Source organism: Akebia trifoliata, chromosome 4 (genome assembly GCF_017979445.1).
Source record: "Akebia trifoliata isolate Shusen 1 chromosome 4, ASM1797944v1, whole genome shotgun sequence".
Taxonomy (NCBI): Eukaryota; Viridiplantae; Streptophyta; class Magnoliopsida; order Ranunculales; family Lardizabalaceae; genus Akebia; species Akebia trifoliata.
Window position 1 is genome coordinate 32,258,945 of NC_141378.1, and position 15,630 is coordinate 32,274,574.

Consider the following 15,630-nt stretch of genomic DNA (forward strand, 5'->3'; position numbering starts at 1 on the left):
GTTATCTAGCAAAAAACGTCAGAGAATGTTGCTGATTTTTGTTGTGAAGAAGAAGAAGGGTAGAGGACGTGGGTTGATGGGAGAGATCAAGGGAGAGAGTGAAGAGGAGGAGAAGAACGTGGCTGCTATGTGGGTGGTCCAAAACGTGGGTTGTTGAGAGAAGGAGGAGTTGGAGAAGATGACCATGGGAGCACGTGGGGAAGAAGAAGAAACGTGGTTTCTTCTTCTTTCTTTTTTTATTTTTGAATTTTTTTATTTTTTATTTTTTAAAAGAATGAAAGAGGGGGATCCTACGCTACTCGTACTACGGTAACTCTCCGTCAATGAGTCATAATTGGTCGGTTTAATTTTCCTTCCGATTGGTTGATTTCGAATTTTTTTTATTTTTTATTTATTTTAGTCGATGTTTTGATTAAAATTTAATTTGATGTTTTAAATTACATTTGAATTTGTATTTTATTTTAAATTTTGAATTTCGATTAGAATTTAATTTGAATAATTTAGTTGTTGGTTGATTTAATTTTGATTTTTGATTGGTTGATCGTTCGATTTTATTTTTACATTTTAATTGGTTAGGTGATTCGATTTTTAATTTTAATTTAAATTTTGAACGGATTGATTAATTTGCATTTTAATTTGAAATTTAAATTGATTTCAATTTTTAATTGGTCGGTTGATTGGATTTCGATTTAAATGTGATCGAATGGATTTTGATTTGTTAATTACATTTTTGGTTGATTGATTTAAAATTTTAATTCAATTTTGCATTTTAATTGGTTGAGTGATTTTTAAATTGATTTTCAATTTGATTTTAATTTTGATTTTGTATTTTAATCGGTTTCTTGAAAATGTAATTTTTATTTTGTATTAAAATTTGATTTTACGATTTTAAATTAATTTTAAATTTTGGATTTTAGTTTAATTTTCAATTTAAATTTTATTTTGGTTTAATTTTTTTATTTTGAGTTTTATTTTCCTAGGGATCAAGGTCTCTATGTTAGGATTAGATGTTAAGGGGCGTTTTGGTCATTTTTACGATTTTTGACGATTTTTCTTAAATTTCTCTGTTTTCATCGATTTGGATCCCGTTAGACTCGAAATCACGTTCTGAGTGTAATGGAGGTACTTTCGAGACTTTTCGGACATCCGAAATTTATGAGGGGTATTTTCGTCATTTTGATGATTTTTTACAAATTTCTCTGTTTTCATCGATTTGGGTCCCGTTAGACTCGAAATCACGTTCTGAGTGCAATGGGGGTACTTTTGAGACTTTTCGGACATCAGAAATTTATGAAGGGTATTTTCGTCATTTTGATGATTTTTACAAATTTTTAGGAATTTCAACGTGAGTTTTCTTTTAGTCACTGTGTGAGTATTTCTAAGTTCTAAAGTTATATTTTTCTAGCGTAGCGAGGTCTCTAAGTTATCGATTTGTGTAACGAACCTATGCGTACGTGCTTGCTAAGTCAGGTGTAAGATGTAGCGATCCTAAGCGTGCGTAAATTTCTAGGTAGAGTAGTGACGAGTAGGGAGGATGAAAAGAAACTAGAAACAGAAGGAACCAAGCAGTACTCACAAGCCTTCGAGTTCTTTTATATTCATCATTAGGAATCCACCAAAATCGGGTGACGAATTGTCGAATTAGGCAGATGCAATAATGGGGTGTCTACAGATGCCCCTCTTTGGCAGAGGGTGGAAGCAAACTAGATGCCCAATCTATTGTGGTAGATAGTGCGACATCCGAATGTCAAAGCTAGTGACAGTCCATTTTGCAGCCTGATTCGACAATTTGTCAAAGTGTCCAGATCCTTGAGAATAACCTCTCCTTGGAAAAATGTCAGATCCTTGAATTTTGAAAAAAAATTCTCCTTGACTAATGCAAATGCAATGTGGGTGCACGTGTGTGCCATTGTGTAGTGATGACTTTGAAAATGCGCATCTCCATTCTGCACATTCATGCTGAGAGGATAGCAAACTGTGTAAGGTCAACATAAAATCCGTGCAACATGTTTTTGCAGAAATTCAGATAAACTAAGTAAAATCTAAAAATAAATTGAGCAGGTCTGAGTAAAATATGAGTAGATCTGAGTAAAATCCGAGATGACCCTCGGCGGTATCTGAGCAAAATCCGAGAAAGAATCTCGACAGGTCTGAGCAAAATCTGAGTAAGTCTGAGTAAAATCCGAGATAACCCTCGGCGGTATCTGAGCAAAATCCGAGAAAGAATCTCGACAGGTCTGAGCAAAATCTGAGTAAGTCTGAGTAAAATCCGAGATGACCCTCGGCGGCATCTGAGCAAATTCGAGAAAGAATCTCGACAGGTCTGAGCAAAATCTGAGTAAGTCTGAGTAAAATCCGAGATGACCCTCGGCGGCATCTGAGCAAATCCGAGAAAACCCTCGGCGGTATCTGAGCAAAATCCGAGAAAGAATCTCGGCGGGTCTGAGCAAAATCTGAGTAAGTCTGAGTAAATTCCGAGATGACCCTCGGCGGTATCTGAGCAAATCCGAGACAAATCTCGGCGGGTCTGAGCAAAATCTAAATAGGTCTGAGTAAAATCCGAGATGACCCTCGGCGGCATCTGAGCAAATCCGAGACGAATCTCGGCGGGTCTGAGCAAAATCTGAGTAGGTCTGAGTAAAATCCGAGATGACCCTCGGCGGCATCTGAGCAAATCCGAGACGAATCTCGGCGGGTCTGAGCAAAATCTGAGTAGGTCTGAGTAAAATACCGGAGTAAAAATCTCACTCCACAGGAATCATTTTTATTTATTTTTTATTTTTTTAGATGGTCAGGTCAACATTTGAACCTCAGGGGTTTTCAAAAAAATGCTATCGAAAGGGTGACCTTTAATTTCAAATATTCCTTATCCTTTGGGGTTGGAATTGATCAAGCTTAAAAAAAATGCCCCTAGTTTGATAAGACATTACACTGGGGATAATTGAACATATTTTGAAATGTCGTGCCCCTACTGTAAAGGGAAAATAAATACGCTTCCAAACAAAAGGAGAGGTGCCCCTAAATATGAAAATTAGAAGTCTTAGATTATCACCAGTGCAATAAGGATTCACTTTTAATTTCGATTTTATTGAAGATTATGAGTCAAGCTCATCTGTTGGGAACAAATATTCACTTTTAAGATTCATCTTGGAGATCACGTTCTTTCCCCTTTGGTTCACTTGGGAAAGTAAACTTTTCCAGATCAGTCGTAGACGAGATACATGTGTCTTGTAAGTCTTTGCCTGTCTTAAACTGGGTATTGAAGCTTGGTCATTTCAGATTTCTGACGCTCTGACTCGGCTCGTCTTTTCAGATCCTCGGCTCGATGGAGATTCTCTTTCGATTGCTCTACCTTTTGCCTAGATTGCCTGTTCAGGTTTTCAATCTAGCGAGCATGCTCTAATTTTTGCCTAGACCGCCTTTTTAGGTTTTCGATCTAGCGAGCTTATAAATTTCTTTTTCTTTACTCTGATTGTTGCCAAGGCCGTCCTTTCGGATTTTCAACCTTGCGAGCTTGCCTTAATTTTTGCCTAAGCCGCCCTTTCGGGTTTTCAACCTAGCAGGCTATTTTTTTTTTTTTTTTTTTTTTTTTTTTTTTGAGTTCTGGAGTTACTGTCTGATTACGCTTACTATTTTCCTCGACCTTTTCATGCGGTACTTAGGAGGACTTCCATAGGTGGGCTTAGGAATAGGTTAAAAAAGAAAGGAGATTTGAGACTCGAGAACCCAAATGCAAATGCCCCTTGTGTGGCATTCCTTTAAAATAGTTTTCTTTTCCTTCCCCATTTTGACAAATTTTCTTTACGGGAGAACATATATATATTTTTTTGAACTGGTCGGGCCTGAAGTAACTTCTCAGGTTGCCTACGTACCCCAGAATTTTGGGATCAGACCAAAACGTAGTTCGAAAATTTCCCTCTCCTAGGTTAGGTGAACGGGCTAAGAAAGAAGAAAGTTTTTTTTTTTTTTTTTTTTTTTTTTTTTGGCTGCAAGGGGCTGAGAAAGGAGATATTTAATTGGGTGACAGGAAAATTGGTTCGACCGAAGATGGCCTCCTCAAATGTAATACCGCTTGATCTGGTCAAGGTTTGTCGGTTCTGGTAATTCGATGCCATCGTGATCTTGGAGTTTGACAGCTTTCCCAGGCAGTACCTCCTTGACAATGAAAGGACCTCCCCAATTGGGCTTGAATTTGCCTCTAGGATCGAAGATGGGTGCTCGATTTTCTTTAAGTACGAGGTCTCCAGCATGTAAGTTGCGAACTTTAACTCTTTTATCAAATGCCCGAGCGACTCTTCTCTGATAGACTTGTACGTGGTATAACGCTTTAAGTCGTTTTTCATCGATTAAGTTCAACTCTTCGTACCGGTGACGAACCCAGTCTGCTTCAGATAACTGACTTTCCATTAGAATTCTGAGGGATGGGATTTCCATTTCAACTGGCAAGACAGCTTCCATTCCGTACACTAGTGAATAAGGGGTGGCTCCGGTGGAAGATCGTATCGAGGTACGGTATGCCCAGAGCGCAAATGGTAATTTTTCAGACCAATCCCTATGAGATTGACACATCTTCCTGATGATTGTCTTGAGATTTTTATTGGCTGCTTCAACTGCTCCGTTAGTCTGGGGACGGTAGGGTGATGATTTGTGGTGTCGGATCTTGAACTTTGAACATAGGGAATTAAATTCAGCTTTGAAATGTGACCCGTTATCAGAGATCAGTTCAGAAGGTACCCCATATCGACTGATAATATGTGTTTCGACGAACTTAGCAACTTTGGATGCAGTGAGAATAGCATATGAAGTAGCCTCCACCCATTTTGTAAAATAATCAATAGCCACAAGAATATACTCATGTCCATTCATGCTTTAGGTGTGATTTTGCCAATTATGTCGATACCCCAGACAGAGAATGGCCATGGCGAAGTCAAACCAACTAATTGTGATGGAGGTACATGTATGAGGTTAGCATGTACTTGACATTTATGGCAGGTCTTGACCAGGTGATGACAGTCTGTTTCCATTGTTGGCCAATAATACCCCTGTCTCATGATTCGTTTGGCTAACATTTTTCCACTCATATGCGGTCCACAGTCTCCGGAATGCAACTCTTCCATTAACTGTTCAGCTTGATTTTCGTCAACACATGACAAATGAATTCCATCATAAGACCTCTTATATAAGTTTCCTGCGCACAGGATGAACTGGGATGCGAATTTCTGTAAGGTTTGCCGTTCTTTCCTTGACGCTTCAACTGGAAACTCTTGTCTTTCCAATACTTTCTGGATGTCAGTGTACCATGGCTTTCCGTCAGGGAGTCGAGCAGCGATGTCGACCTGATGGCAATATGCAGGTTTATCTTTGATTTCTACTGTAATAGGCCTTAGTTCCATGCCTGAAGGCAAATGAATCATCGAAGAAAGCGTAGCCAGAGCATCAGCGAATCTGTTCTCTTCCCTTGAAAGATGTTGGAACAAAATGGCTTTGAACTTCCTTACTAAATTTAGCAGATACTCGTGATAGGGCTTCAGTTTCACATCCTTAGTTTTCCATTCTTCCAACGACTGATGTATAACCAAGGCTGAATCTCCAAATACTTCAATTTCTGTGATACCCAGATCCAAAGCAGCCTCGAGCCCGGCAATGCATGCTTCGTATTCAGCGGTATTATTAGTATTGGAGAAAGCTAACTTAATAGCAATCGGAATGTGACATCCTTCAGGAGAGAATAAGACTGCCCCTATTCCGTACCCGTTCTGATTCGCCGCTCCATCAAAGTATAACCGCCATACTTTATCTCGCAATTCTTTTTCAAGGTTCAAGATATTTTCATCTGGGAATTGATCGATAGGTCTTGTTCCTTCTGCCACTGGGTGATCCGCCAAGTATTCTGCTATTGCTCTTCCCTTGACAGACTTCTGCGTGACATGCGTAATATCGAATTCTGATAACAGCAACAACCAACGTGCAGTTCTACCTGTCAATGCCGGCTTCTCGAAGAGATACTTTAGGGGGTCCATCCGAGATAACAGAATGATTGAATGAGAGAGCATGTAATGCCGAAGCCTTTGAGTAGCCCATACTAGTGCTAGGCAAGTCTTTTCGAGAGATGAATACTTTTGTTCATATTCTAACATCTTCTTGCTGATATAGTAGATGGCCCTCTCTTTGTGATTGTCTTTGTCGTACTGTGCCAGCATGCATCCCATAGCTTCTTCCGTGATTGACAAGTAAAGGAGGAGAGGTTCACCTGGGGTAGGTGGAACCAAAATGGGTGGATTTGAGAGATACTCCTTAACTTGGTCGAAAGCTTTTTGGCATTGCTCATTCCATACTGTGGGCTCATTTTTCTTGAGAAGCTTGAATATAGGTCCGCACACATTGGTGAGCTGAGCGATAAATCTGCTGACATACTGAATTCTGCCTAAGAACCCTCGAATCTGTTTTTCAGTCTTAGGAGGTGCCATTTCTTGTATAGCTTTGATTTTTCCAGGGTCTACTTCAATCCCCCTTTGACTGACTACGAATCCAAGTAATTTTCCAGAAGTCACTCCGAATACGCATTTTTGAGGATTAAGGCGTAACTGGTATTTTTGGATCCTTGTAAGAAACTTCTCTAATGCAGCGACGTGTCCCGATCGTTCTTTGGATTTCACTATCATGTCATCCACATAGACCTCGACCTCCTTGTGTATCATGTCGTGCAATAAGGTCGTAGCTGCTCTCTGATAGGTAGCCCCAGCGTTCTTCAAACCGAAAGGCATGACTTTGTAGCAAAATGTTCCCCATTGCGTGATGAATGATGTCTTTTGCATGTCACGAGGGTCCATCTTTATCTGGTTGTACCCCGAAAATCCATCCATAAAAGAAAGCATGGCGTGCCCTGCTGTATTATCGACCAATACATCTATGTGAGGCAACGGAAAACTATCTTTTGGACTGGCCTTATTTAAATCTCTGAAGTCCACGCACATTCTCACTTTCCCATCTTTTTTGGGAACGGGGACTACATTAGCAATCCATTCTGGGTACTCCACCACTTCCAAGAATCCAGCATTGATCTGCTTAGTGACCTCTTCCTTAATCTTCAAAGTCCATTCTGGCTTCATACGTCGGAGTTTCTGCTTTACTGGCCGAGCATCTGGATGCAATGGAATCCGATGTTGGACGATATCTGTACTTACTCCTGGCATGTCCTCATACGACCACGCAAATACGTCCTTGAACTTTCTGAGCAAATCCACTATCCCTTCGCGTTCCTCGGGAGATAAGGTGACTCCAATTTGAATCTCTTGAGGAATATCTTTAGTCCCGAGATTAACTAATTCTGTTTCTTCCATTACAGGTTGAGCCCGACGTTCATCTTCTTGTTCAAGTTGTTTAATTAATTCGATAGGAGTTTCTTCATCAGAAGATTCATCCTTCGAAGTCAGATTATCAGTTAAATCATTATTGCACTCGGGGTAATCAGAAACTTCTTCTATTTCATTAAAGATAGATGGGGTGACAGGACTTACTGCAGACTCGACAGACTCATCATGACCAGACCCGACATACAACAAAGGACTCATTACATGGTAATTGGAAAGAGACCCGACTGCGGGTTTGATTACAGACTGCGGGTTTTGAGCACTACTTTTGACTGACAAGACTGACACATTTCCTTCTTCGAGATACATCTGAGAAATATTGAGTGAATCCACAGTTGTCTGCCAATCATCTGCTCCTTCGAGTTCTTTAGATGCTTCGTCTTCTTCCTTGTCAGGCCAACTCATTCCAAAGAAAATCTCAAATCCCGGTTGACGGGTACCTGTGACGTGGTCGATAAAGGGTTCTGGAAAACCACAATAAGGGAAATCTTCCCCTGCTTTCACAAAGTGCCCATTCAGGGTTTTGCGATATGGCTTCATGTTGATTAGGTCGATGACATGTCCTTGTCTCTTTGCATTCTCCTTATCTTTTTTTATCTTCCAATATCGGGCCCAGTCTTCTTTGGTAGGTTCGTACCCCAATCCGAATGTCCCAACTACTTCTTGAATGACTGGTGCAGCTTTAATCCCTTGTTGTCTACGATCCAAACCCATGCCTGGGAAGAATCTCATGTTTTTGAACATGCTGGCCACACAACAACTGAACGTATTATCGATAGGTACCAACTCTTTTGCAGAATCGTCCCACTGAACCGCATGAATATTTTCAAATTCAAATCCGCTGAGTTGTATTTCTTTTTCTTTAGGTTGAATTTCAGGCAGTGACTTATCCTTGGTTTCTATTTCATTCACAATCCCCATAATTTCGGCATCCCCATGAAGTGTGATCACCAAACCGTCCTTGATGAATTTAATCTTCTGATGCAAAGTAGAAGGTACGGCCTTGATCTGATGCAGCCACGGTCTCCCTAATAATAGGTTAAAGGACGACTGAATATCCAAGACTTGAAATTCCACAGGGAAGTCTGCTATACCTGTGGATATTAGTAGCTGCAAAGTTCCTAGTACATCCCTCTTCGTATTATCGTAAGCTCTGACGCCTTGGCTAGTTGGTTTGAAGTCGTCTGTCTTGAACCCGAGGCAAGTCGCGGTCTTCAGAGGACAGACATTTAATGCACTTCCATTATCTACCAAGACTAGAGGGACTCTCATTCCATTGCAATCAATTGTAATGTGCAATGGCTTTGTGTGGCTCGGCCCTTCTTTTGGGAGATCTGAATCTGAGAAGGATAGACTATTTTCAGCATAGGTTGCCCCTACTATACTGGCTAATTGATCCGGAGATGTGTCGAGGGAAACTTGGGCTGCGCTTAACGCTTTGAGAACAGCTTCCCTGTGAGCTGTGGAGGCCATGAGCAAACCCCAAATTGAAATGTTGGCACCTGCCTTTTTTAACTGTTTGATCACGATATCATCCTCTTCAATAGTTTCCTGAATGGGGTATACTTTTTCCTTCCTTGCCAAGGCCGCTGGATTGTCAACACTGAGTTCCGGTGGCTTAAAGACTCTTCCTCCTCGTGTCATGTGCTTGACTTCATCACAAGATAGTGGAAATGGCTCATCTTCTTTGGCCAATAGGTAAGGATCTTCATCTGTTACAGAGAATGGGCTTTTCGAGATCATTTGTGCCAAGAGGTGGCTGGTATATGACGGGCTATCGTAGCGAGGTGGGGATAGACAGTATGATTCATCTTCAGTTAGATCAAATGGCTCATGGCTTGTGGCATAGACCTCATCATTGAAAGCTATTCCAACAAGAGAATAACTGGGTGGTTTGGCGTAAATTGGGTGGATGAGAGAGACTGGATCGAATGGTAGTTGGGTGTTTGAAACCATATTCAATGTTGGTGGAGGTTGATACGCAAGTAGTGGATTGGTGGTGACATTTGACGGTGTTGGGGTAGGAATGACGACTTTTTTATCATCGATGAGATTTTGGATGGCATGGCGGAGAGAGATGCATCGATCAGTATGATGATCAGGACTTTGATGAAATTCGCAAAAGACGTTAAGGTTATGTGAAGTTGGTAGGGGGTTTGCAGAGGTTGAAGTTGGAGAGGGGTGAGGAGCCCTTTTTTCAATAGTTTCTGGAAGGCCATAGTGAGGGTCATCCCTAGATTTGTGAATTGTCGAGGGGGGGCTTTACCCAAATTTGCCTGATTATTGGTTCGAGCTGGGGGTTGAACTGGGGTAGTGGAAGTATTGGCTATATAGGCATGGTTGATGTTGGGTTTGGAATTAGTGAAGGGTTTTTTGGCTTTGTTGTCAGAAGAGTTGGAAAGAATCCCAGAGGCAAAAGCATCCTCAAGTTGGCTTCCAGCTTGTAACAAGGATTCAAATGTGGGGAGATACTGGGCAACTAAATGCTGGGCATACCCCTATGAGAGGTTTTTCAAGATGATTGCCACTTGTTCCTTTTCTGATGGTCTATCCCACATCTGTGCAGCCTTAGCCCTCCAACGGCTAATAAAATCGGTAAATGTTTCCCCACTCTTCTGCTTAGTGGATTCCAAATCTCTTCGAGAAGTTTCGATTTCAGTGCTGTACTTGTACTGGTGCCAGAACATCCTTGACATATTTTCCCATGTCCCAATTACAGCTGAGTCTTGGGACATCAACCATCGCAACGCTGATCCTGATAGAGTACGCTGGAACAATAATGTCATCTGTTCATCACTGAGGCCCATTGTACGCATGTTGGTGACATATACCTTGAGATGCGTTTTTGCGCAACCTACTCCACTGAATTTTTCCATTTCTGGCATAACAAATTTCTCGGGCAGACGGATCTTAGGGATTTGATTCAAAGCCTCTATTCCTGCCGCGATTTCATCAATCCCTTTTATATTTTTCACGGCTGTTTCCAACTGAGTCATTCTGTTGGCTAACATTGGATTCTCATTAAAATGCTCCTCATTTCCGTCAAGCTCATAAACCTCATCCAGATTCTTAGCTGTGCTACCTTCCGGTCCCTTGCCCCTTTGATCATCTGGCTGGTCTCTTGTTGACTCAGAAATCTGTTCTAGCACTTCTACCTTGTTTTTTATGTTGTTCATATCCATTGCAAAGACTGCCAGGATCTTACGAATTTCCGCGAGTTCAGATTCAGAAGCCATTTTTGATGGTTCACTTGGCACTGATGTTCTTTCCAAACGACCTGACTCTCGACTCCAACCAGGTGGCGGACGCTTAAGTTTGGGCGCAATAGTATCCTGAAACCCCATCAAAGGTGAATTAAGAATTGATCCCTTTTGATAGCATTTACTTTTATTATTATAATTGATAAGTTGTGCTGGTCGAACTTATGTCTGATGAGGTGATTTATTGTTAATTAGGGCCTTATAAAAAAAAATAGACTTCTCATTAAAAATCGTACCAATGAAACAAATGCGAATACAAAAGAAATGAGGAGACTCTCCTCTTAAAGCAAATATGACTCGATCTAGGACCCTGTATGCTCTTCTACTTCTCTCTTTTGCTTCTTGAATGCTTGTTGATCTTCTGATTCAATAAGTAACCGATTGTCCCAAGCAGTAGCTATGTGTTCTACCAAGTGCACAGTCAACTCCTTAATAGGATGTCGATTCCTCGGAAGCATTGGGATCCATGAAGGGAATCCTATCTGTCTTGGTATCATCCTTGGGCAATAAAAAGATGTATTCAACAAACCAGTGAGCATTACGTGATCAGACCCTTTTGAAGCAAGCACGGTGCCTTCATCCATTCTTGATCCCAATTTATCCCAATTTACATCTTGTGTAGTCAAATTTGAGAGCCAGTCCTTCCAGTCTTCTATGGATGCAAAGTCCACCAATGTTTCCTTTCTTGTGAATTTTTCCCATTTACTTTCCTTGATTTGCGGGAACTCTGCGATGCGAAGTCGGATACATAACCACAGATAAAGCAAATGTGGACTTCCTCGAAATCTTGTCCCTCCTGGTGCATTCTCATTTGATAATCCCTCAAAAGTCTCGGCGAGTATTGTGGGGACTGGGTTAACCTTGTTTTTAAGTTGTCCGGCAATATCTGCAAAGAAGCTTGGTAACTGATGACCCATCCTAAATGAAACCAGAAAATATGTTGACAATACCCCCAGACATAAAGTAAAATCCCTGGCCTTCCTGTGAAGTTCTGGAGCGAAATCCCCAGGATTTTCTTGTTCAGGAGTTTGGTGTACTTCTAGGAGTCTCCGCATGTTCAGTAAACCGTGGTCTGTGAATCTTCTTGCTTTTTTTGGCTTAACTCCTAACCCTTTCGAGAGTTCTTTTGTGAATTTGGATTTCGATGGAAGACGAATCATCGGACCCAATGTGCTTATCCCCATAATATTACAATAATCTTCGTGAGTTGGACAAAGTGTGACTGAACCAAAACGGAATATGTGGTAATTCGGATCCCAGAAATTAGCCGCGGCACATAAAAGGTTCCAATTGACAGTTACTGACTTGAGAGAGAATACGCTTTGAAGTCCATATGCACCAAAATTGTACTTTTCGACGGTGGTGAACGCATCTAAAGCTCTTTCCATCAACAATTGTACATCACCATGAGCCATCTAACCAAGAAACTAACTCTCATTACTGACATATTTAAAAACAAACCCCGTCCATTTTTGGTACGATTTTTAATGTGATTCAACCATTTTAATTTAAAGAAAGGTCCGATCCATTGAATAGAATTAACCAGAAAAGGTTCAGTTATCACATTCGGACCGATTCTATACAATGGATTCAAAAAACAATACATCACCTCATTGACATTTAATTGAACCAATTAACTCGATCGGCTCGTATATTGATCCAAAAGATCAACGTACCAATTGGGCTAATGGGTTGAAAAATGATGGGCCAACACAACTTTTTCAATTATATTTATTGGGTTGGACCGATATTGCGGGTTCCATTTGAGCGGTGTGGATCGGTCCACCCACTTACCTTTTGGTTAGTTTGGAGAAAAGCAACCCGGGAGCACTTATGATCGATTCGAGTCGTGGCCTAGTAGGACCGCGCCTAAGTTCTAAGCTTTCTATATGATTGAGGCTAGGTTAGGACGAAGCTTAGGTCACTTCAGCCCGAAACACCGATATACTATTCCAGTTTTACCTAGTCAAGCAGTACGTGGTGTTCCAGTTTGATATACCCGAAGGTACTGTACTGAAGTTGTAGCGTTCACGGGCGTCCCCCGTGTCCCGAAGGACCAGGTTAGCTTAGATCCGGCTACTGGGTTTATAAGGACATGACATGATGCAAATATGCGTATGTATGCTCGTGAGTGTGTGCAAAGGGACAAAGTGCGCCCGGGGCGTTTTTCGCAAATATCCAACCATTCAAATTAAATACATCCAATCATCAAATTAATCAACAGAGATAAATAATTGAATATATCTAATCACATGCCAATAAAAAAAAAATACAAAATCTAACCTAATCTAAGATTCTCATTGAGTCAACTGGGTTGACTCGATGAAAAAGTCAACCTAAGGATAGTCTTGGATCGGGTCAAGTTTGACCCTAAAGTCCCCAGTGGAGTCGCCACTGAAATCGCCTCGACCCCCGCGGCCGTCCGCTAAATAGCGGATTAGGGGTCCGATCTATGTATCTCGGGGATTTTTAAAAGAATAGGGAGTCGCCACCTAGTTTAGGTCTAGGAACCAAAATTAACTCCAAATGGATATGGGTCGGTCCGTGGATCAACGAGATGGGTAAGGGGTCAGGTTACGGATTTCGGAAGGTGTTAGGCACCGAACCCGCCTGATCAAGATGATCAGTCTCTACTGCGATCCAAAAATATCCTACGGTCAACATTCAAAGACTAAAATTAAACTAGGGTCCAATCATCATCAAATTGCATCGGATTTACTAAACAAATCCTACGGTTAAAATAATTACATGATTTAATGAGGCATACATGACACCAAAAATTAATGGATCAATTCGATCATACTTTGAATAATAGAAAATTGATTTTCAATGTCACGTATATGAAATTAATGAATTGACTCATTGATGATATTTATCAAAGAAATTTGATTTCTGAGTCGTCACGTGCATTAAATTCAATGGGTTAACTTGCAAATTTTGAGTTGCCACATGTATTAAATTGGTGAGTTAACCACATGTTTAATTTTTAAATAAAATCGATTCAAATTTCCAATGTCCCAAAAATCAGCGAGTCGACTCGCAATTTGTTAATCAAAATAATCTTTGATTTTTTTTAAAAAAATCGCCACATGTATTAAATATGTGATTTAACCCACGTGCACAATTTCTAAAAAAAATCGAACCAAAGTTCCAATGTATCAAAAATCAGCGAGTCGACTCGGAATTTGTTAATCAAAATAATCTTTGATTATTTTTAAAAATTGCCACATGTGTTAAATATGTGATTTAACCCACGTGCACAATTTCTAAAAAAATCGAACCAAATTTCCAATGTACCAAAAATCAGCGAGTCAACTCGCAATTTGTTAATCAAAATAATCTTTGATTATTTTTAAAAATCGCCACGTGTGTTAAATATGTGATTTAACCCACGTGCACAATTTCTAAAAAAAATCGAACCAAATTTCCAATGTACCAAAAATCAGCGAGTCGACTCGCAATCAAAATAATCTTTGCCACATGTGTTAAATATGTGATTTAACCCACGTGCACAAATCGAATTTCCAATGTACTCAGCGAGTGCAATTGGTTAATCAAAATAATCGTTGATTATTTTTAAAATCACCACATGTATTTAAATATGTGATTTAACCCACGTGCACAATTTTGAAAATAAAAACCGATTCAAATTTTCGATGTCCCCCAAATCAGCGAGTTGACTCGTAATTTTTATTGTGAAAATCGATTTTTTATTTTTTATGTTTAGTGTACACCATTAATTTTATTGAGTCGATTAAAATTCAACATTTATGAGTCGACCCAAAACATCAAAAAGTGATGAATCAACCCCGATAAATATTAACATCCAATGAGTCGGTCCATCAACTTTGTATACGTGAATTATTCAATCGATCTATTAATCAAAAAAAAATATAGGTGAATGATACGTTAATAATTCGTAAACTCGAACATTGTCATTAATGCCACGTATACCCCAAAAATCAATGAATTATTTCAAATGCATATGAAATCAAGAAACAATAAAAAATAAAAAAAAACAAAAAAAAATAAAAATAAAAATGAAAATAAAAATTTACCTTTATCGAATAATTTCGGATGTGTGAATTCCTTCAAAAAGAACTCGAAATGATGTGTGAGTAATTGTTGTGATCTTGCGTGCTTTTAAGAAGCCTGTTCCCAAAAATCGAGTTGGTCTAGGCTTGCTTAATGGCTATGAGCTTGCTTAAAGCCGAAATTGAGAGAGTTATTAAAAAAAAAAGATTGAACCAATGGCTTTTGGGGATACTAACTGTGAGGATAGAGATGCTCCATGGGTTGCTAATAATAAGGATGAATAGAAGGCTGAGTCGGTTGCAAAATTAAATTAAGTGAGAGCTGAGTTAGGTTGTTTGTAAAACTGTGAGGATGAAGAGTGTTACAGGCTGGCTTATGGCTGCTATAAAAAATGAGGAAGTAGGTGAAGGTATGTTGCAGGTTTTTTTTTTTTTTTTTTTTTTTTTTGGGAAGAAGGTTGTAGGCTAAGAGATAGTTGCAGATTTTTAATGGAGAACTAAAAAATGGCAGCAAGGTGAAGATGGAAGGAAGGCCTGATAGCTATTGTTTTGGACGATTTTAGATATGAATGGAGGGTTGAATAGCTAAATATGGGGAGAAGGGCTGTTTTGGAGAGATCTTGAAGTTGCTTCTTTTTTTGAAAAATGACAGTCAACAGAGAACTCCCTCTTCTGGTTCCTTTGCTCTTTTTTTATAGTCATTCCCTCATAAAAACGTGAGAGAAAGAGGGGAGAGAGGGTGGAGATGTGGGTAGTTGTATGGGTGGTTATCTAGAAAAAACGTCAGAGAATGTTGCTGATTTTGTTGTGAAGAAGAAGAGGGTAGAGGACGTGGGTTGATGGGAGAGATCAAGGGAGAGAGTGAAGAGGAGGAGAAGAACGTGGCTGCTATGTGGGTGGTCCAAAACGTGGGTTGTTGAGAGAAGGAGGAGTTGGAGAAGATGACCATGGGAGCACGTGGGGAAG

General features: G+C 40.0%; 1 protein-coding gene across 1 annotated transcript; it reads right to left on the reverse strand.

Moving 5' to 3' along the window:
* Window positions 1-10,931: 10,931 nt before the first annotated feature.
* LOC147404739 (uncharacterized) lies at window positions 10,932-14,785 on the reverse strand. The gene is made up of 2 exons (XM_086440805.1): window positions 14,689-14,785; window positions 10,932-12,045 (listed from the first exon to the last, which is right to left on the reverse strand). Exon 2 carries the CDS (start codon window positions 12,043-12,045, stop codon window positions 10,933-10,935), a length of 1,113 nt encoding a protein of 370 aa, XP_086296931.1. The 5' UTR covers window positions 14,689-14,785; the 3' UTR covers window position 10,932.
* Window positions 14,786-15,630: the final 845 nt, after the last annotated feature.